This window comes from Aquarana catesbeiana, linkage group LG07 (genome assembly GCF_042186555.1).
Source record: "Aquarana catesbeiana isolate 2022-GZ linkage group LG07, ASM4218655v1, whole genome shotgun sequence".
NCBI classification, from domain to species: domain Eukaryota; kingdom Metazoa; phylum Chordata; class Amphibia; order Anura; family Ranidae; genus Aquarana; species Aquarana catesbeiana.
The window spans coordinates 269,012,057-269,035,475 of NC_133330.1; the positions used below are offsets into that span (position 1 = coordinate 269,012,057).

Genomic DNA, 23,419 nt, shown 5'->3' on the forward strand with positions numbered 1-23,419 from the left:
AATATTATCCCTCACTTCCGTCTTTAAAATGGGAGGTCCCCCCCAATTCATCCAAAATTAAAAAGAAAGAAAACCAGCAAAAGTTTGGCTTTAAGTACAGTTTAAAGTGGTTGTAAAGGTTCAGTTTTTAAAAAAACCAAAAAAAAACCCAAACAAGTCATACTTCTGGGGTCCCTCTGTGGTGCTCCTGGCTCCTCCTCTTTTCGAGTGTCCTGCCGGAGAAGCGCTCTCCGACGGGACACCCATGCGGGCGTGCTCCCGTATCCTGCTGCTGCATCCGTAGACACAGACAGCAGGACTTGGCTCCCCCCCAGCACCCATGTCATTGGATTTGATTGGCAGCAGCAGGAGCCAATGTCAATCAAAACTTGGACAGATCTCTTATGCTGTCAGCTAACAGCATTTTGTTTTCAAGGTTCAGCTTAAAAGGCCAGTCCACCCACTGATATTTGAAGTAAAATTTCATCCAAACACTATGTGAGGGTCGGGGAGGAGGGAGTGCCGACAATCTCACCTATGAGTGACAGCATGGTTCCAGTAATTCCCAGTCATTGAGTGCTTCCTGCTCTCCCCTGCAGCTGCAGCTCACTACCACACATCACCAGACCGGAGCAAACTTAAAACAGGTAAGTATACTCAGGAGTAGAGCTGCACGATTCTGGCTAAAATGAGAATCACGATTTTTTTGCTTAGAGGATAGCTCACGATTCTCTCACGATTCTCGCGGCGTGCTAACTTTGCTGTTTCGTTTTTTTTTTATTTATTGAAGTGTATTTTTTCCCAAAAAATTGCATTTGAAAGCTGGGCAAATACAGTGTGACATAAAATATTGCAGCAATTGCCATTTTATTCCCTAGGGTCAAAAAAAAAAAAAAAAAATATATATATATATATATATATATATATATATATATCTCTATCTATATACCCATCTCTCTCTCTCCATCTCTCTCTCCCCATCTATCTAATATTTGGGGGTTTCAAGTAATTTTTTTTAGCAAAATATTGATTTTAACTTGAGAAAAAAGTGTCAGAAAAAGATTAATGCCCTGTACACACGGTCGGATTTTCCGATGGAAAATGTCCGATCGGAGCGTGTTGTCGGAAATTACGACCGTGTGTGGGCTCCATCGGACATTTTCCATCGGATTTTCCGACACACAAAGTTTGAGAGCAGGCTATAAAATTTTCCGACAACAAAATCCGTTGTCGGAAATTCCGATCGTGTGTACACAAATCCAACGGACAAAGTGCCACGCATGCTCAGAATAAATAAAGAGATGAAAGCTATTGGCCAGTGCCCCGTTTATAGTCCCAACGTACGTGTTTTACGTCACCGCGTTTAGAACGATCGGATTTTCCAACAACTTTGTGTGACCGTGTGTATGCAAGACAAGCTTGAGCCAACATCCGTCGGAAAAAATCCTAGGATTTTGTTGTCGAAATGTCCCAACAAAGTCCGACCGTGTGTACAGGGCATTAGACTTTAAGTGGTTAAACTTCCTGCATTTACAGTGGTTTAAAACTTGGCAGATTGCCCAGGTTACTTGTTTACACAGAGAAGTTCTATCCCTTTGATCTAAGAAGGAAGTTAGTTACAATGTTTCAAGTTCTAAACTTGGCAGACTGCCTGATGTTTTCTTTTGACAGCTGAGTGAGCAGATAATCTCTCCACTTGTTTATATGAAAGAATCGGCAAACTCAGCAGGAGAGATCGTCAGGGGATCAGGATTTTTTTAACGATTAATTGTGCAGCTCTACTCAGGAGATGGGAGGACATTTGACAAAGTTGTACTGCTCCGAGCTGTACTGGAGGTTATAGTCAGATTATGCTATCTGACAGGGGAACCTCGATCACGGGACTTGAACAGAATTCAAATTATTTGGAAGGTGAAACAGTTAACATGAATTCATTTTAACTTTGCATATAACGGTTCGCTCAGTTGTATGTCACATAAATTTACTCTATAGCTTGGAGACTCTGGTAGCAAGATCCATGTTCCCAAATCTTACCTCGTAAGTTATATTAAGAGAGGAAAGACAAACTCCAATGTGGGTTGAATATAGAACCATGTAGAGCTGCACGATTAATCGTCAAGAATCGTTATCGCGATTCTTTCCCCGTTGCCATCTTGAAAAAAGTGTTTCACTATTCTGTCAATGCAAAGAATTCCCTCTGCTCGTCTGAAGCCACAGCCGTCAAAAGAAAGGAAGAGAAAAACCGGGCAGTCTGCCAAGAATCAAAACATTCTTTAGCAGTGAAACTTAACTATAAACATTGTAACAATTTGTCAAAGGAATAGACTTTGTGTGTAAATGTGAGGAAAGTTTAACCACTTAAACACTAAACCTTTTTCTGATATTTGTTGGTTTCAAGATAAAATCTTTTTTTGCTAGAAAATTACTTAGAACCCCCAAACATTATATATATTTTTTTAGTAGAGACCCTAGAGAATAAAATGGTGGTTGTTGCAATATTTTATGTCACACTGTGCAGTGGTCTTTCAATTTTTTGGAAAAAATTACTTTAATGAATTAAAAAAAAAAAAAAAACTAACCAGTAAAGTTAGCCCAATTTTTTTGTATAATGTGAAAGATTTTACGTTGCGAGAATCGTGATCTTTTTATTCAAGCAAAAAAATTGTGATTCTCATTTTGGCCAGAATCGTGCAGCTCTAGAACCATGGCAGGGAAATCTTACAGCTGAATCTAGCAAAGTAATCAACCCACTAATCTCCACTTATTTTTGCACTGGCTCTAAAATTGCCATAATCTTGCAAAGTAGGCCATTTTCACTAAATAAAATGGAGAATGAGACATGGAACAAGAATCAGCAGTATTCTAGCAATGCCATAAAGGTGCAGAACATACCATCAAAAGGTTGCCAAGCTGTACTAGAGCATGAAAAATACTAAACTTTATATTTACATGATAGCCTTAAACTCAAAATATATACAGGCTTTCATTAAAGCGTATGTAAACCCAAAATGTTCAGGGCATCATGTCACACTATATACAGTTAGCCTAAAGTGTAAGTCCAAGCAAAAACAAATTAACCCTGTCACATTCCAAACCTAATCTATCTAACCCTGTAAAGCAAAAAGCACTAAAATGCCTGGGAAGTGATGTCACCCATAGACTTACTATGGTGCTTCCGCTGTCAGCTGCCTCTCCTACAACCACCTCCATACTGAAGCCGCCGCTGACAGCTGATGCTAGGACTGGACTGGATCACCTGCAGAATAGGTACAGTGCAACAGGAAAGCTTTGCTTCACTTTTTCTACACTCTGTTATGTTACAGCCTTATTCTAAAATGGATTCAATTCATTATTTTCCTCAAAATTCTAAAACAATACCCCATAATGACAATGTGAAAGAAGTTTGTTTGAAATCTTTGCAAATTTAAAAAAAAAAAAAATCACACGTACATAAGTATTCCCAGCTTTTGCCATGACACTTAAAATGGAGCTCAGCTGCACCCTGTTTCTACTGATCATCCTTGAGATGTTTCTACAACTTGATTGGAGTACACCTGTGGTAAATTCAGTTGATTGGACATGATTTGTAAAGCCACACACCTGTCTATATAAGGTCCCACAATTAACAGTGCATGTCAGAGCATAAACCAAGCCATGAAGTCCAAGGAATTGTCTGTAGACCTCCAAGACAGGATTGTATCGAACCACAGATCTGGGGAAGGGTACAGAAAAATTTCTGCAGCATTGAAGGTCCCAATGAGCACAGTGGCCTCCATCATCCGTGAATGGAAGAAGTTTGGAATCACCAGGACTCTTCCTAGAGCGGGCCGACCGGCCAAACTGAGCGATCAAGGGAGAAGGGCCTTAGTCAGGGAGTTGACCAAGAACCGATGGTCACTCTGACAGAGCTCCATCATTTCTTCGTGGAGAGAGGAAAACCTTTCAGAAGAACAACCATCTCTGCAGAACTCCACCAATCAGGCATGTATGGTAGACTGGCCAGACAGAAGCCACTCCTCAGTAAAAGGCACATGACAGCCCGCCTGAAGTTTGCCAAAAAGCACCTAAAGGACTCTCATCAGACCAGAGAATTTTGTTTCTCATGGTCTGAAACAAAGATTAAAGGGGTTGTAAAGGTAAAAATTTTTTCACCTTAATGCATTCTATGCATTAAGGTGAAAAAACTTCTGACAATACCGCCGCCCCCAGCCCCCCCGTTTTATTTACCCGACGCCTCGAAAGTCAGCTTCTCGTTCCCGACATCTATTCCTCCGCTCACCCTGGCCGCTGATTGGCTATAGTGGATGGATTGGAAGCAGCGCAGCCATTGGCTCGCGCTGCTGTCAATCACATCCAATGACGCGGCGCGCTGGGGGGCGGGGCCGAGTGATACAGTGAGCGGCTATAGCCGCCGGCTGTATCACGGGAGCGCGCCCGCAAGCACTAACCACCATGCGAGGGAGCTCGCATTAAGGTGGTTAATGCTTGCGGGGGGGAGCTGAAACAGCCGCCGAGGGACCCCAGAAGACCAGGTTCGGGGCCACTCTGTGCAGAACGAGCTGCACAGTGAAGGTAAGTATAACATGTTTGTTATTTTTTTTTAAAAAAAAATTTTTACCTTTACAACCCCTTTAAACACTTTGACCTGAATAGCAAGCGTCATGTCTGGAGGAAACCAGGAACCACTCATCACCTGGCCAATACCATCCCTACAGTGAAGTATGGTGGTGGCAACATCATGCTGTGGGGATTTTTTCAGCGGAAGGAACTGGGAGTCAAGTCAGTATTGAAGGAAAGTTGAATGCAGCAATGCACAGAAACCTCCTTGATGAAAACCTGCCCCAAAGCGCTCTGGACCACAGACTGGGGCAAAGGTTTCTCTTCCAACAGGAAAACCAAGAGCCTAAGCACACAGCCAAGATAACAAAGGAGTGGCTACGGGACAATTCCGTGAATGCCCTTGGGTGGTCCAGCCAGAGGCCAGACTTGAACCCGATTGAACATTTCTGGAGAGATCTGAAAATGGCTGTGCACCGACACTCCCCATCCAACTTGATGGAGCTTGAGAGGTCCTGCAAAGAAAAATGGGAGAAACTGCCCAAAAATAGGTGTACCAAGCTTGTGTCATCATACTCAAAAAGACTTAAGGCTGTAATTGTTCCAACAAAGTATTGAGCAAAGGCTGTGAATACTTATGTACATGGGATTGTTTTTCCTTTTTTATTTTTAATACATTTTGCAAAGATTTCAAACAAAATTCTTCCACATGTGAAATTGTGAATTAAGGGCTCATTTACACTTCCGCATTGTGGAACGCATCTGTTACTGTGCATATTAACACATTGCATGGAAATGTAAGTAACATGCATCATGCTGACATTCAAATTGAAAAATGCAGAAGGCAATGCACCTGCATTGTCGCATCCCACAGCAATGCACTGTGGTAGAAAAAAATAGCATTGTACATGAGGATGTCAAGGTCCTGGCCACACCCCAGGAGCTTTGAAAATGAAAAAAAAAAAAAAGAAAAAATACCAGTGTATTCAAACCAACAATACAAATTAAGCAATATATTATATATACATATACATACACATATACACACACACACACACACAAAGTATAGCCATTTGCTCAGAAAGGGAAAGGTCACGCGCAGGATTTAACCTTTTATTTATAACAGCTGAAACACTGTTTCAAACAGAATGTGGTGCAAGCTACAAAAAATATTTTTCATACTTTAAAAGGGCCAATTTTCAAGAGAGAAGTTCTGGAGATGCACTGCACATTGCAGGGTTACTTTCCCCATGGACTCCCTTTTACATCCTCGATTCATAAAATGCAGGCTGAGGTGTGGAGCCTGAAGAAGGTCAAAGTTTCTAAGCTTAATGCAGCAGAGACCTCTATGATTGGAGGAGAGGCAGGTCACATGACTGACAGGTCGCATGTCTGAGCTCTACTCTACTTTTTTGTTTTTACCCTGACGCATTTATTAGCGCTTTGCTGGGCTTTGAGGACCCAAAGCCAGGTGAGCGCTAAGCAAATTGCTCTATTCTGTATATGTGCCATTTGTTCGTCTTATTTACTAAAGCAGCAGAAGACTGTACCACTGCTTTATAAATGGGGTTAATTTACCAAAACTGGTGAATGCAAAATCTGCTGCGGCTGTGCATAGAAGCTTCCAGGTTTCTTTGTCAAAGTTTAAGGCCCCTTTCACACGAGGCGGATTCCGTTTCCACTGAGCCCGTCTCAGTCTGCCGGCTCAGCGGGAGATCAGTCCGTTGATCTCCGCTGAGCCGGCGGATGACAGGTCCCTCTCTGCTCACTGAGCGGGGAGGGGCTTGTCAGGCGCCGCTGCCGCCTATGGAGAGATCGGACGAAAACGGACTATATAGTCAGAACTAACTGAACTCACATGATCCATAGGAGAAGTAGCTTTAGCTATCTTCTCCTTTAAGAAAAATGTACTGAGGTAAATAAGTTAAAGTGGATGTAAACCCGAAAAATTATTTATTTTTTTTATATCATACTGTAAAGTATAAGATTTCCTTTCATTTGAGCCCAGTCTTGCCACACAGAGTTAATCCAGCTCTGAGCAATCCTCTTTTATTGTTCAGTGAGAAAAATCTTAACAAACTGAGAAAAACTTTGTCAAATCCTCCCCCTTGCTGTGAGTGACAGGTGATTTACATCTCATGCACTAGCCTAAGACACAGGCATTATTTTTTAGTTCCCACCCCCACTCCTTTCTTCAGCAGCTCTGCAAGGATTGGCTATTCCACACCTCAGCATGATTTGGAATGCTGAAGTCATGTGGTTACTTTCCTGTCTTTTCACTGGATGTTAGAGATCATAGCAGAAGTTCAGTGTATACAAGAAATACACAGGAGAAAATGCATATTGACAAGGGGAGTGTAGAAGTGGGCGGGGAGTCTACTGACATCACGACTCCACCCACTGAGCTCCAGACAACAGACCCACCCACAGAATATGCAGTTTTTCGGCTCTCATAACAGAGGGGAGACATTTGACAGGTAAAGATACATGCAGGAGGCATGTATATCCTTATAGATAACCACTATGGCAGTAGTTTAGAAAGGATGACATTGGGTTTACATCCACTTTAATTCGTTATCATCTCTATCTAAATAAGCCAGTTGCATGGTTACCATTCAATGGCTTTGATACTTTTAAAAAGTCAGTTACTTGAAACAAGCAATGACTGAAGCCAAACCTCCTGACCTGTCTACATTTTATGAGTCAGTGAAAGTATTGAAGCCAAAGGATGAGTAATAGCTAGTCAGCAAGTGTTTTCATAAGAAAAGGAAAATGTGCAAGCCTATATATTTCTCAGTATGTCTTTGAAGTGGAGTTCCACCCACTTTTACCGTGTTCACACGGGCGGACTTTTTGGCATCAAAGGTCCGACGGTCTTTCTGATGGACTTTCGAACGAACGGACTTGCCTACACACGATCGCACCAAAGTCTGACGGATTCGTACGTGATGACGTACGACCGGACTAAAATAAGAAAGTTCATAGCCAGTAGCCAATAGCTGCCCTAGCATCGGTTTTTGTCCGTCGGACTAGCATACAGATGAACTGATTTTTCGACTGGACTCGATTCCGTCGGAAAGATTTGAAACATGTTTTAAATCTAAAGACCGTCTGCTTTTTGACTGAAAAAGTCTGCTGCAGGTCCGATGAAGCCCACACACGGTCGGATTGTCCGACGGATTCGTTCCCTCGGACCAGTCTTGTCGAAAAGTCCGCCCGTGTGTACACGGCATTTGTCTTAAAGGAAAGACAACCTCTCCACCACTCAGTTTTGGATTTATATATATTTTTTTTCTTACTTACCTTTTATGAAGTACCTTGTGGACTTACGTCCCGGCCTCGCCGCGGCCCAGTGCGTCACGTCCTCTTCTCCCCGCTGGCTTCTGGGACCTGCGTGTGTCCCAGAAGACTATGGGGCCATTCAGGAAGCACCGCGTGACTCGCGCATGCGCAGTAGGAAACCGGCGGTGCAGCCTGAAGGCTCCATTGCCAGTTTCCCTTAGTTGGAATGGTGACGCCTGCACCCAATCCGATGGACGGATCGGCCTCGGGGGCCGACATTGCAGGCTCCCTGCACAGGTAAGTGTTCTTATTAAAAATGTCAGCAGCTACAGTGTTTGTAGCTGCTGACTTTTAAAAAAAGTGAAACAGAAAAAATATGTAACTACTTTACACGGTTAAATTTTTCTGGTTTTCAGACAGCATTTTAATGTTATGACCCTCTAAACAAAATATTCCTGTCTTATAAAACTGTATGAGGGAGGAATTTGAACAAAGCCATCAGATTTAAGCTACCTTCACATGGGTGTAACATTTTTACTGATCTTATTACATGTTTTATTCTAGTACAAAAGTTCCCATGTAACGATCAGTAATTACGTGCATAAATTTGTCCCGTTTCTCTACCTACCTCCCCCCCCCCCCCCAATACCTGCATCTGGCATATGTATGTCCTCAGACACAGGTTTTTGGATTTTGTGTTAGGGATATGTGAAAGTCTACTTTGAAAGCAATGCAGCTGAGCTCAGATCCATAAATAAAAAATGCTTGTAATGCATTAGAAACTTTAATTTTCCAACTGTCAATTCTAATACCATTTTGAATTTAAATGGCTGCTGCGAGTTGTGAGATACAATTCTTACTTCAGGCAGTATAAGGCCCAGTGTAAGGAACCTCATATGAAAGCTGCGATTATCTGGCTCCTGTGTCACTTTAGTTTTAGGGCAGTGAAAATGAAGCTACGTAGCTGCAAAGCAAATGATGTCACTGCCCCGCAACAAGTATGCTTCCATCTGAGGCATTCACAGAGGCGATTTGTTTTGTTACAGGTTTCCTTTAAGGCTTAAGGCTTACGTTTACCAACAAAAAAAGGTAGACATTTTCCTTCAAAATAATAGAATAAAATCAAGAGTGCCCGACAGGACTATACCCGCCCTTTCCGTCCACCTCTGTCATTCATAGAAGCTGTTACTATAGCTTCTATGAATTAAATGTGGCCTATTAATGGAGATGAACCCTTTTTTTATTTTTATTATACACACAGGTCATAGCTTTCATACACATGGGGATAACATAAAAATACATTGTCAAAAAGAAAAAAGACTGTACATAGATGCGTAGAGTAGGAACACTGCTCAGCTTGGCTTTATTTTGCGTTTCTGCAGAAAACAGGGAGCTAGTGCACCAAAAGCGGACCATACATAAGTGCTTTTGATCATCTCTTGTGACTTTCAAAGCCCTTCTCCAGCACCTAGCGGCATTATTCATTGGTTGCTAAAAGTATGTAGTAGAAAGTGACATGGGGACACTACTTTCACACAAACAACTACACTGTTTTTTAAAATTCAAGGGTTTTTGTGGCCATATTAGATACAAACAAACATACTTAATGGAGTTCTATAAATACCCGTGGCTTATTTACTATGACATTTTGTATTTTACCAGTTCACCTTGTATTGAGAGAAATGCATGGGATGTCATAGCGGATTCTCCTTTCGAAAAATTCTAGCTGCCTTACTGATCCACCAGCCTCAATACTTTTGGGTCACTGACAGGGAACGAGATTTAGACAAGGCTAGCTGGATGCTTATTCAGGGCCTGTGACTGTGTACTGAAGCAACGGTAGCCTTTTCTCAATGCAGAAGCTCAAATTATAACAAATTTTAAAAAATATTTACCAATTCAGAATCTTGCTGAATTATACTTCCAGTCACAAGTATAGTATTTTTTATATATATGCTCATTTCATCTCTGTGGAAAAAGTCTTAATTTTTAATAGACAATGCCACTTTCCTGTTCAGAGCTCACATTTTCATATGAGGTATTTGGAGTGAAAGCTGCAGCCAATGAATGAACTTCAGATTAAGTCACTGGCTTGATGGGGATTTACACAAAGTTCTGTGTCATTACAATTGGTGGCCCATCTCTCTAACCACAACTGTCACCCAGGACATGTTTATTTTGTTTTTAGTCACAGCTGAGGACCATTAATGTTGATGAGAAGTGAGGTAAAAGACTGAGAAAGTCCTATTTTACTCCAGCCTGGGTGTCCCGGGTTATCAACAATGGCATCTGAACACAACAGACTAGGGCTAAAAGTTTATTACAAATAAACTGGCTTCTTTACCTGTAACAATCAAATGCTCCATTTTAGTTTTCTTTTGGGGTATTGGAGAAGGAATGAAAATGATATATTTTTATGGGAAACTAGATTTCCTTCAAACAGTTCTGAACATAGAGCTCTGTATGAGTGCATATATAGCACTGATCCAATTTCCTGTTGTGCTTAAAAGAATTGCTATCTTCATGGACTGGCTTTGGATTCATCACATTCTTTCACATTCTGTTTTGCAGGGAACACAGGCAACACAACATGCGAGATTCGACTCCACACTCCCCCCAGCTTGTCCCCATCCATCTCGTTATGGGACGTCCTGGACATTCCTTGAGTAATGAATGTTTCCTTTAAGAAGTCATAGACCGTCTCCTCCAGTTCATTAAGCCCAATGTCTGGTCGCAAAGTAGAGTCATTCAAAAGCACCGTTAGCACCAGTGCAACATTCTTAAAAGCCGCATTCTCGTGGTCACAATATTTGTAGAGAATGATCAACGACCCAGGAGGCAGTAATTCTAAACGATGCAGCACTGCTGCTTTGCTGTTACCCTGGAATCCTGCATTTAGCCTTTGATCAATATCCATCTTAACAACTTCACTGTCTTCAGAGGGCATATCCGTCCCAGAGAGGATTGTGTAGCTGCTGTTAAGGGCAGAAGCATAGGTTTTTGCCAGATGGTTGCCTACACAATATAACATCTGTTTTGCATCCTGGGCAGCGGTTAATAAAATAATGGCAGGCTCCTTGTTTTCATTCCCATGACGGAGTTGCAATTCTAGAATCCTTTGGCTTCTGTGCCAAAGGTCTGATGACTGACCAGAAAAAAGAATTTGAAGCTTTCGAAACTTATCCTGGAAAGCATTCATGACTTGCAGTTGTTGCTTTTCTGCACTGAGTGTGGAAGGATTCTTCAGGACTAATATGCAAACTCCCAGAAAAATAACAATCAAAGCTATAATCAGGATCCAGAATGTACCTGGAAGACAAAACACAGTTGTATTTGAATGAGGTCTCAAAACAAAGGCAATTTCACTCGTACTGTGGTGAGAAAGATATCACCAGTGTCAAGAGGTTGTTTTCTAAATTAATTGCAAATTTCTCTATTAGGTGAAACCACCTTATACACAAGAAATTCACACAATTATATACAGTTATAAACATCTGTTTTCATGTTTCTAACCTTAAAACTACTGTGTTAGCTGATTTTACTAACCTGAGCTGTTTGGAACTCATATCTTGATAACTGTATCTGATCAGTGTTCCCCTTTTCTATTTTAGTAACTGCTGTGCTCTATAGCTAAAGAGCACACTGTGGGGGTTATTTACTAAAGGCAAATCCACTGTGCACTTCCAAGTGCAGTCGCTTTAGAGCTGAGGGGGATGTGCAAGGTAAATAAAAAACAGCATTTTTGCTTGCACATGATTGGATGATAAAATCAGCAGAGATTCCCCTCGTTTCAGATCTTCCCCTCAGATCTACAGCGACTGCACTACAAGTGCACTTGTAGTGCAGAGTGGATTTCCTTTAGTAAATCAACCCCTTTGTCTTATAGCAGCCCAGAAGGGAGTCTGCAGTTTTTTTGAATCATTGTCTCACAGGAGACCTGAGGGAAGTTTGCAGACTTTCTTCAGGTGTACTGTAAGACAATAAAAAAGTGCAGTGTTTTATACAGTGGGTATAGAAAAGAATCACCCCCTTTAAAATAATCACATTTTGTTGCTTTGCAGCCTGAAATTAAGACAATATGATTTTTGACTTACCGTAAAATCTGTTTCTCCGAGTTCATTGACAGACAAAGCCTTCTTTATTCAGAATCAGAGGGTTATATCACCCCCTACAGGAGTAGTACACTAGGCGGAAAAAAAGACTTGGCTACGCTCATGGGCAGTCCTAGGTTATATACACCCCCCTCTCTGCTATAGGCCTTCAGTTATGCAACAAGCAGTATCAGAAGTATTAAAACTCCATAGGAGGGGAGGGTGCTGTGTCTGTCAATGAACTTGGAGAAACTGATTTTACGGTAAGTCAAAAGTCCTATTTTCTCATTCGTTCATTGACAGACACAGGCTTCTTTATTCAGAACCATAGGGATGTCCCAAAGCAGTGCCAAATATGAGGGGTGGGGCAGCCAAAAAAAAAAAAAAAAAACAGGTCAACCAGACAACCTGGAGCCCACCTGACCAGTGCAAAAAAAAAAAAAAACCACCACACACACACACACCTCTATACCGCAGCCTGCAGAACCTTGCGGCCAAAAGAAGCAGATGCCAGCACATCCACCTTATAAAATCTTGTGAAAGTGTGCACTGACGACCAGGTGGCCTCTTTGCAAACTTGTGTTACTGACGCCTGATGACGGAAGGCCCAGGAGGCACTCAGCGCCCGAGTCAAGTACGCCTTTACCGGTAAGGGAGGAACCCGACCCTTGATAGAATAGGCCTACGTCACCGTCTGCCTGATCCATCTAGAAATGGTCGCCAAGGAAGCAGATGGCCCCTTCTTTGGTCGGTCCGTGATCATGAACAGGGAGTCTGACTTTCGAAAAGACTCAGTGGCCGCCAAATACACCCTGACTGCCCGTACCACATCTAAGGTGTGCAAAGCAAATTCACTCAGATGTTGCGGCCTGGGACACAGAGGGAAACACGATGTCTTCATTTAAATGGAAATCAGAGACAACCTTTGGAAGGAAAGAAGGACAAGGACGAAGCACCACCTTGTCCCTATGAATCACCAAGTAGGGCGTGCGATATCCGACAACTCTGATACCCTGCGAGCAGAAGTAATAGCCACCAAGAAGGCCACCTTCTGTGATAGCGTGAGCAGGGGAATTTCTCGAATATTTTCAAATGGAGGCTTCTGTAGAACCGAAAGTACAAGATTCAAGTCCCACGGTGGCAAGGCCCAAGCGCCTTGAGGCGATTCAGTTCGAATTTGCAGCGCTTTACAAATCATTCATTCATTCATTCATGGGAGATCGCACCGGTGGAACCACATGTCGCACTCCCTGAATGAAGGTACGCACCAGGGAATGCGAAGCCAGGGAGCGTTGAAAGAAAACCGCCAAGGCCGACACCTGGCCTTTGACAGTACTCAAGGCCAAATTCTTTTCAACGCCCCTCTGAAGAAAAATCAAAATCCGAGTCACCGAAAAGGAACGTAGGTGAAACCCTACTGACAAACACCATGAAATGTATGCTTTCCACGTCCGATAATATACACCTTTCCGGAAGTACACTTACTAGCTTTGAGCAGCGTCGGAATCACCGACGCAGATGAGCCGCTATCCTTTAACACTTAGCTTTCAACAGCCAGCGACGGCAAAGCAGGGTGGAAGATCGGCCCTTGGTATGGCAGAGCCTCCCTGAGAGGCAGCGACCAGACGCACCAGGTCAACATACCAGGAACGATGAGGCCAGTCCGGGGCCACTAGAATGACCGAAATACCTTCGGCCTCGATCCTGCGCAACAGCCGCGGCAGAAGCTTGAGAGGAGGAAAGGCGTAGATCAGACGATACTGGCCCCACGGAGCGACCACAGCATCTGAGGCGTCTGCCAGAGGGTCCCGAGACCTGGCTACAAACCTCTGCACCTTACTGTTGATTCAGGATGCCATCAGATCTACCTCTGGAGATCCCCAGCATAGACAGATCTGTTGAAATATCTCCTGATGGAGGGACCACTCCCCTTGGTACAATACTTGACGACTGAGGTAATCTGCCTGCCAGTTGTCCACCCCCGGAATGCGAACGGCGGAGATGGCTGGGACGAAACGCTCTGCCCACCGTAGAATGCCGACTGCTTCCAGGCCGGCTAACACACTCCTTGTTCCTCTCTGGTGGTTGACATAAGCCACCGCCGTGGCATTGTCTGAATTGATCCGTATCAGGAGACCCTGAAGTCGATGCGTCCAATGATCCAGACAGAGTCCGATCGCCCGGAGTTCCAAGATGTTGATAGGTAGCCTGGATTCCTCCAGCGTCCAGTGAACCTGAGCCAAGCTCAGGCCCAGGACTCCTCCCCACACCGTCCAGTACAGCGGGAGAAAGGATTTTCCCTGCCGAAGAGCTAGGGAACGAAGTCACCAGGTCAGGGACCCTTTGGTTCCTTGACTCAGCCGAATCTTACTGTCTAGAGACTCGGAACATTTGTTCCATTTTAACAAGATCTCCCTTTGCAGGCGTCTCATATGGAACTGAACGAACGGGACCGCCTCGAACGTAGACACCATCAGGCCCAGTACCCGCATGCAAGTCCGCAGGGAGACCCACCGGGCTGCCGCCTGTAACTTCTGGAGTTTGTCCTGAGGAAGGACCACTCTGGCCTGAGCTGAATCCAGAGTCAGACCCAGATAAACCAATTTCCAAACTGGAATCAACGCAGACTTTTGGTAATTTATCAGCCACCCAAAATCTGCCAGAGTCTGAACAGTGATCTCCACATCGCCCCTCAGGGCCGCTGGGGACTCTGCTCACAGCAGAAGGTTGTCCAGGTAGCCCAGAACAGCAATTCCCCGCTGGTGCAGCAGCGCCAAGACCGGGGCCAACACTTTGGTGAAGACCCAAGGAGCGGAGGCGAGACAAGGGTAACGCCGCAAACTGATAATGCTCCTCTCCCACAGCAAAGCGGAGGAACCGCTGGTGCTGTGCACAAAATGGAATGTGCAGGTAGGCATCCTTGATGTCGATGGAGGCAAGAAAAACCCCCTGATGAAGAGATGCCACCACAGAGCGAATGGACTCCATTCTGAACTTACGCGCACATAGCGGTTCAGGGCCTTGAGGTCCTGAATCGGACGTACCGTACCCTCTTTTTGGGATCGTAAATAGGTTTGAATAAAAGCCCTGGAAACGTTCCGGCACCAGAACAATCACCCCTTGGAGCAACAGGCCTTGCACCGCGCCCCGGAGAGCTAACAAGCGGTTTGGAGACAGATGCAGATTGGATGGAAAAAATCTGCTTGGGGGACGTCTGGAGCTCGATCTTGTAACCAGAAAGAATCACTTTGTGGACCCACTTGTCGTTTATCAGAGAGGTCCACGGGCCCGGGAAACCAGCGAAGACGTCCTCCCACCCGGACTGCGGGTGAGGGCGCCTCTTCATGCCGAAGGAGTCTTATCTGGGGGTCTGGAGAAGCCCGCTCTCGGTTTGCTCGACCAGGGCCGCTTGGGACCTCCCAAGGGGGTGTGGAAAGACATTGAGCCTTTGTCAGTGGACCCTGAGGGAAAAACTGTGTGCCGAGAAGGAAGGACCACGCTTGCGACTTGGCTCCTTCCCCTTCTTTGACTGTGGAAGAAAAATACTCTTCCCCTCTGTGACATTCTTAATAATATCATCCAGAGTGGCCCCAAACGATCGCCTTGAAAAGGTAGATCAGCCTGGACCTTTTTAGAGGCCTGGTTCGCAGTCCAACACTTCAGCCACAATACCTGTTGAAGCACTACCGCTAAAACAGATAGCTTAGAAAGCAAGGGAGCTGCGTCCAAAGAGACATCGCAGACAAACTGCAGCCCCTGGACCAGTTGTTGCACTAATTCCGTGAAGGCAGGAGGAAACTGGTCACCTTCCAGGTCACAGCGCAACAGCTTTGCCGCGTTTGCGACACCAGAGCAATAGCCAAAACCGGCCAAAGCGCCGAACCCACAATAGAGAGTGCAGCTCAGAGACTCTGCCTTCCTGTCAGCCGGGTCTTTAAAGGTCGGAGAGTCCTCAACCGGAATCATAGTGGTTTTGTTCAACCGAGAAACCAGGGGATCCACCACAGGTGGAGTTGTCCATTTTTTGAGCAGACTCTCCTCAAAGGGATCACAAAGGGGAGTTTTGGATGCTCCCATTCCTTATAGACAAACTTGTCAAAAAAGGAGGGATAAGGGAACACTTTTGCTGCGTGAGCCGGCTTGTGGGTGCCAAAAGGGACCGGCACCTCCACCGCAGCCGTGGCTGCATTCTCCATTTTTAAAGTTTCCCGCACAGAAGCAATCAGTGTGTCCACCAGCGCTTTCTCATGCACAGCCACTGGGATAAAGGAATAATCCTCAATGTCCGAAAGATATAGGCGCGCGGTCGCAGACCCCGCAGGTTGGGCCCAGTCCACAGCAACTGAATCAGATTCAGGATCTGATGAGACAGATAAAGCAGGGGAAGGCGGGGGACACTTGCTAATCCAACGCCCAAGAGCCACCTCCACCCGGGACACAAAGGACTCCAGGGTCACTGTCAACGCATCAACAGATGACTGGGACCCAGAGGGACCTGCAGCCTCTGACAGGGGGTCAGGTGGGGAAACATGCTTCTGAGACTCTATAGGAGAGAGAAAAAATTTAAAAAAGAGAGAGAGAGACCCATACCAAGAGTGACCACTACAATGAAGACACCCCCAACACCGGTAGTAGTACCGGACCACTAGGACACCCCACAACCTGCAGCAGAGAGAGGAGGGATTCCCCGAGACTCACCAGCCCCACCAGCATAGCGCTTGCTGTCTAAGATGTAGACCTGCACACACGTAGCATCCAAGGGAGAAGAAAACACAGGAGTCGGCACTGGGTTAAAAGAAGGAGCTTCCGCCTGCCAAAAACGCTGTCCTGAGCTACACAGTAATGGTCGCAGTTGCCTGAGACAAAATCCACCAGCTGGCAGTGCTACACGAGACTACCACAGATGCAGGAGAACCCTGTAGCCTCCAAGAACAAGAGCGAGAGAGAGAGAGTGAGCGGATCCGGGCCCTGGACCAGTGCCCCCCCAGTAAGCACAGCAGCTAGGCGGTGCGCACCCCCAGCCCACCAGTACTCAACCCCGTCCCCCAGGACCCACTACTAGCACACTACCCCATATGGAGGGGGGACGGGGAAAGGGGGTTACCAAGGGACCTTCAGGGCCAGGAAAAGAGGGCGCAGGGACAGAGGGGACCCGCAGGACCGACTGACCCTGGGGAGGGGCCCGCTTCCGCCACAAAAACCCCCTAAGGGGAGAGGGGGACATTTACTCACCATACCAGGACCAAGTGGGCACCGCTCCAGACAGAACCTCCTCGCCACCGAAGTGGGGTGGATGTCGGCCATGAGAGACGCTGCGATTTGAGCAGAGACCAGGTTGTATGCGACCTCGAAAGATGTTTAAATCGCAGGGCCAGCCCCTGTCCAGTGGGGCTATGTTGCAGCCGACCTAGCGCGTAGCTGCAGTCTGCATGCGCTCGCTGGCCAGACTGGGGTGACCACTGGATCGAATGTCCAGCCCGTCACCCAGCCCGGTAGTTGATTGTTTTTTTCTGGATTTTTCCAGTGAGATCTACAAACAACAAACTAAAAAATAAAAATTGCTAGGACAAAAGATCCCAGCAGGGAACTAGGTCCTTTCTCCTGACTAGGCAGGAAAAAAAAAAAAACTGAAGGCCTGTATCAGAGAATGGGTGTATATAACCTAGGACTGCCCATGGGCGTGGCCAAGTCTTTTTTTCTGCCTAGTGTCCTACTCCTGTAGGGGGCGATATAACCCTATGGTTCTGAATAAAGAAGGCTGTGTCGGTCAATGAACGAATGAGAAAAACTGTTTTTGTTTTATCCAGCTCATTTACTAGTGCAACTTATAACATCCAAGTGAAAGATAGAACACCAACATGTCAGGAAAAAAAAAAAAAAACAGAATCACTGAGTTGGAAAACATAACAAAACAAATACTTATGCCACATTTTACTTTAATTACAGCCTTTAGTCTGTGGGGATATGTCTCTACTAACTTTGCACATCTAGATTTTACAATATTTGCAGAACTACTTAAGTTCAGTTAAATTTGCTGATGGCCATTTGTGGACTGCAGTCAAGTCATTCCACAGATTTTCAACGGGGTTTAACCACTTAGGTTGCATTCACACCTGAGCGCTTCAAAGTCGCGCGTTTTTACCGCGATTTTGTTCAGGTCACCAATGTAAAAGGCAGAAAAACGCCTGTAATATGCCACAAAGAAGCTCATGTTCTTTTCGGAGCTTAGGGTGTTTTTCAGGCATTTTGCTTTAAAGCGGGGTTCCACCCAAATTTTGAACAATATCTGTATGTATTCTCTTCCTTGCCTAGATGCTGACATGCCGTTTAAAAAAATTTAAATCGCAGTAATTACCTTTTATTTTTCTATTCTTCTTTGCACTTCCTGGTTCTCCTCCCGTGGGAGTAGGCGTGTCTCTAGCCTCTCCCAGACTCCTGGGAGCTAGTCTCAGGCTTCCCAGGATGCCACTGAGCATGTGCAGGAACGAGCAGTGAATGCTGGGATCACAGCATTCACCACATCCAGGAAATAAATGCTTGTTGGCTTCAAATGCCCACAATGAAGATGGAAACCGCCTGCAGTGAATAATATAAGTTATTCTTTCCAACGAAATCTGACACAGGCGGACATATTACACACAATATGTGAGTATGTAATGCTGAGAAGAAAAGTTTGTGAATGAACTCAAAAAAAAAAAAAAAAAATGATAGATAGGTGGACCCCCGCTTTAAGTGACAAAACGCACAGATGTGAACAGGTGCCATTGAAATGAATGGATTTTGCTTGTTGGGCGTTTTTCAGGCGTTTTACGAGCTGAGAACGCTCAGGTGTGAATGCAGCTTTAACTTTAGGTGGACACCATATAACATCTTTCAGTTGAAGTTGAGACATATGAAGGATGCCAGCAGCTGCAGGCATCATTCAAATATTGTCTTTTTCAGTCGGCGATTCCCTGCAATGTAAAAGCAAACATGGCAGCTTTTCAGTCGCTTGCTTGCTTGCTTGCTTGCTTTACAGGCGGCGGGAGGGAGGGGCGTCCCTCCGGTGCTTCTCCCGGCTCGCCCGCTTGATCGGGGAGCCCAGAGAATAAAATGATTTGGCCAATGGTGTCAGTTTCCCATAGAGCTGACCGTGGACCAGATGGTCCCCGGCCATCTCTATGACCCTCAAAGGCTGCAAGTGACACCATGTCCGCCGCCAGCAGATGTAAACACTGCTGTTTTTTTTTCTGAAAAGCCGGAGATTTAAAAAAAAAAAAAAAAATATATATATATATATATATATATATATATATATATATATATATATATATATATATATATATATATATATATATATATATATATATATATATATATATATATATATCAGGCTTTCCAGCATAGAGGAAAGATCTGGGGACTTCTAGACTCCAGATCTCTCCATAAAGAGGACCTGTCATGCCCTATTCCTATTGTTTACATTCCTTGTAATAGGAATAAAAGTGAGCCAAAAAAATTAAAGGGAAAAATTGTAAAAAAAATTAACAATAAAAAAAACAAACAAAATATTTAAAAGCGCCCCCCCATCCCCTCGTGCTCACACCAGAAGCGAACGCATAGGTAGGTCCCGCCCACATATTTAAATGGCGTTCAAACCACACATGTGACATATCACCATAACGTTTGAGCCAGACCAAGAATTCTAGTGCAAAACTTACTTTGTTACTCTAAACTGGTAACCTGTAAAATGTTTTTAAAGCGTAGCCTATGGAGAAGTACCGAAGTTTGGTGCCATTCCACGAGTGTGCGCAATTTTAAAACGTGACACGTTAGGTATCTATTTATTCAGCGTAACATCTTTCACATTATACAAAAAAATGGGCTAACTTTAGTGTGTTTTTTTTTTTTAATTCGTGAAATTGTTGTTAAAAAATATTGTGTTTGGAAAAAAAAAACAAAAAATTGTGTTTGAAAAATTGCTGCGCAATTATCGCATTACATAAATAATTGCAATGGCCACCATTTTATTCCCTAGGATCTCTCATTTGGCATGTCATTTTTTTTTTTGGGTGGTGGGGGTACCTAGGTACAGGTACCCAGCTGCCATTTCTGTTTGGAGCGCCGCAGCTCCCCGGCGGAAGTTCTCCTCTCCCCCTGCAATCTTATGGGACATGTCACAGGTCCCAGAAGATTGCCTAGCCAATCACGCATGCGTAGTGCGCACACGGATGTGAAGCCGCAAGCTGTCACAGCCAGGTGCCCACACTAGTGATGCCGTAGGAGAGGACCGAGGCTTCAGGCGGCTGCATCGCTTGAGCATGGGACAGGCGAGTGTATGTTTATTAAAAGTCAGCGGCTACACTATTTGTAGCCGCTGACTTTTAATAAACACAAAAACAGCTGGAACTCCTCTTTAAGGGTTTTTTTTAATTTTTTTTATGACATGCTGATGTTATATCTTTGGATGTTATAAGTTGCACTAGTAAATACAGCTGGATAAAACAAAACCGAGGTCTGTCTTCATTTCAGGCTGCAAAGCAACATGTGATTATTTTAAAAGGGGGTGATTCTTTTCTATACCCACTGTATGACTGTCTTACAGCAGCTCAAAAGGGAAGGTGTCCTAGAGCTTTTTATGAATGTCTTACAACAGCCGGGAAGGAAGTCTTTTTTGTGGTCTGCAAAGGTTTTTGTTTTGTTTGTTTTTTAACCAACCTACAGTAGTCCTGAACTGAGTTTATCTACTGAGAAGTATGAGAATCATGATAAAATGTTCAGAACCACATGTCACATACACTTTTACTTGTTGATGCAAAAAACTGACTCAACGTTACTGATAAAACGCATGCACCATGTGCCTGCAAATACCTGTATGTTCTCCAATATATTTCTCTGCATGCTATATGGCTATGCATCGTCTATAGGCATCTTTTCAAGCCGAGAGTATAGCTGGCCATACACTGATCAAACAAAATTTTTTTTTTTTTTATTTCTTTATTTTTCTTTTAATAACAGGAGAAAAAGGAACAATCCTTCTGTATATAACATTTTATTTCTGTACATACAGCCAGACATAAAAAAAAATAAAAAAATAAACATAATACTACCTCGTTACATTCCATTCCATCTACTCCTGTATGTTTCTAATATACTATCCAATATAGATTGGATCCAAAAAAAAAAAAAAAGGAGAAAGGCGATGAAGACAGAGAAATAAGAAGAGTAAACTGCCTCTCTTAATTCCATCCTCCCTGTTACTCCATGCTGCGTCAGGAGAGGGACGCTTCCCCCAGACCCTTCCGGGACACTTCAACTACCTCTCGATATTCCGGCTGCTGTTTCTATTTATAGTCCATTTCCTCCTCCTTTCCTTACCCCCTCCCCCCCCCAAAAAAAAAAAAGGTCCCTTTTTTAAATTCTGAGGAACCCCCTCTTATTAAACAATATTCTCCTCTCCTCCCCAAAACCCCTCCTCCCTTTTAAATTGTATCAATTTGTTTTTTTCCTTCCTCCGAAGAAATAAAGCAGTCCCATGGTGACCAAGTTTTTAACTTAAGTGATGGGACCTCTGCGCAACTATATAAATACGTGGAATCAGTAGGATGTGTATAAAACCATAAGAGTGATGCTGCAAAATCAAATAGTGCTCACTGAATCACCATAATAGTAAACTGTATAAAAAAGGATTTCGCGCAAACACATAAAATGTGAATTCAATATATAACGATAAATCAAATAAATAGTGCAAATCTGAATAAAAATTGTCCAATAATAGTGTAAAGTCACTTTGGTGAAGGTTTAGCTGGATGATGTATTTTCACATACAATCAATGATTAAATGATTTCCTTCCCTTAAGACAAGTCTCCCATTGCCCTTACCTTAAAAGGCTTAAAATAAAGCCTTGATGTGGATACAGGTCATGGTCTGGGAGTGGTTGGAGTGTGTCCCCTGGAGGTGGTTCCTGGTGTGCTGGTGTTGAAAAATGCTTCCAGTCAGGAGCGATTCGGAATCCTGGGTTCCGGTCCAACCAAGTGGGGAGAAGAGAAGGGACAAGGAGGCTTCCAATAGTGTAGCTCATTAAAAAGTGATTTTTATTTTTCCAAAACAAAGTTTCCAAACATTGGATAAAAGGCGATACACACTGTGGATACAGTGTGTAGCGGTGACAGGTAAAGATGGCGGCGGAACGCCGTCACCTGGTACAAAGCTTCCGGTTCACGCTGATATCTTCTGGGTTAGAGCGGTGTGTAATGCCGTGTGAGATCCTACGCGTTGCGTCACGTGACCTCGTGACTTCATCAGGGATTCCGATTGGACGGTACCTCCGTGGCTTTATAGTCAATAGCCGGAAATTGTTTTGACGCCATGTTTGTGTAGTCTATATGATCTAGTGGCGTCAAAGAGTGCTATCCTGTCCAAATGTTAAAGCGCTAGCATACTATACGATTTCTTATTTAATCAATAAATGGGGTGTTATTTCAAAAGTGTAGAAAGTGCTTTAATTATATATTAACTAAAATAAAGTGTATAATGCTAATACGCGGACATACTGCCATCTTGTAGTGAAAAACACTGTGTAGATATACATATACCTGCCGGCAGTATTAAAGTGTTTCACAGTGTTGATAAATATTATTAATATTAATAAATAGTATCTTAAATAAGTAATGACTGAAAGTGTGAATGAAATAAAATAACAATATAATTCATGATGGATATGGATTAATTATATGAGGTAGATTAAATTCATTTAAAAATGCTGCCATCTTGTGGTTTAAAATTAAATTACAATCCTCAAAAAAAAAAAAAAAAAATTAATTAAAATGGAAAAAAATCTAGTGATGTATCCATGTATTCTTTAACATTTGGACAGGATAGCACTCTTTGACGCCACTAGATCATATAGACTACACAAACATGGCGTCAAAACAATTTCCGGCTATTGACTATAAAGCCACGGAGGTACCGTCCAATCGGAATCCCTGATGAGGTCACGTGACGCAACGCGTAGGATCTCACACGGCATTACACACCGCTCTAACCCAGAAGATATCAGCGTGAACCGGAAGCTTTGTACCAGGTGACGGCGTTCCGCTGCCATCTTTACCTGTCACCGCTACACACTGTATCCACAGTGTGTATCGCCTTTTATCCAATGTTTGGAAACTTTGTTTTGGAAAAATAAAAATCACTTTTTAATGAGCTACACTATTGGAAGCCTCCTTGTCCCTTCTCTTCTCCCCACTTGGTTGGACCGGAACCCAGGATTCCGAATCGCTCCTGACTGGAAGCATTTTTCAACACCAGCACACCAGGAACCACCTCCAGGGGACACACTCCAACCACTCCCAGACCATGACCTGTATCCACATCAAGGCTTTATTTTAAGCCTTTTAAGGTAAGGGCAATGGGAGACCTGTCTTAAGGGAAGGAAATCATTTAATCATTGATTGTATGTGAAAATACATCATCCAGCTAAACCTTCACCAAAGTGACTTTTCACTATTATTGGACATTTTTTATTCAG

The 23,419-nt window shown here is 43.8% G+C and overlaps 1 protein-coding gene across 6 annotated transcripts in view; it reads right to left on the reverse strand.

The window, feature by feature from the left end:
- Positions 1-6,989: 6,989 nt before the first annotated feature.
- The window catches only part of LOC141103577 (torsin-1A-interacting protein 2-like), a 76,224-nt gene continuing 59,794 nt past the window's right edge, over positions 6,990-23,419 (reverse strand). For all 6 annotated transcript variants that reach the window (XM_073593326.1, XM_073593324.1, XM_073593325.1 and 3 more), the window contains one exon: positions 6,990-11,127. In XM_073593326.1, the coding sequence (XP_073449427.1) occupies positions 10,340-11,127 (788 nt within the window). In that variant the 3' untranslated portion in view covers positions 6,990-10,339. The remainder of the gene's footprint in view (positions 11,128-23,419) is intronic.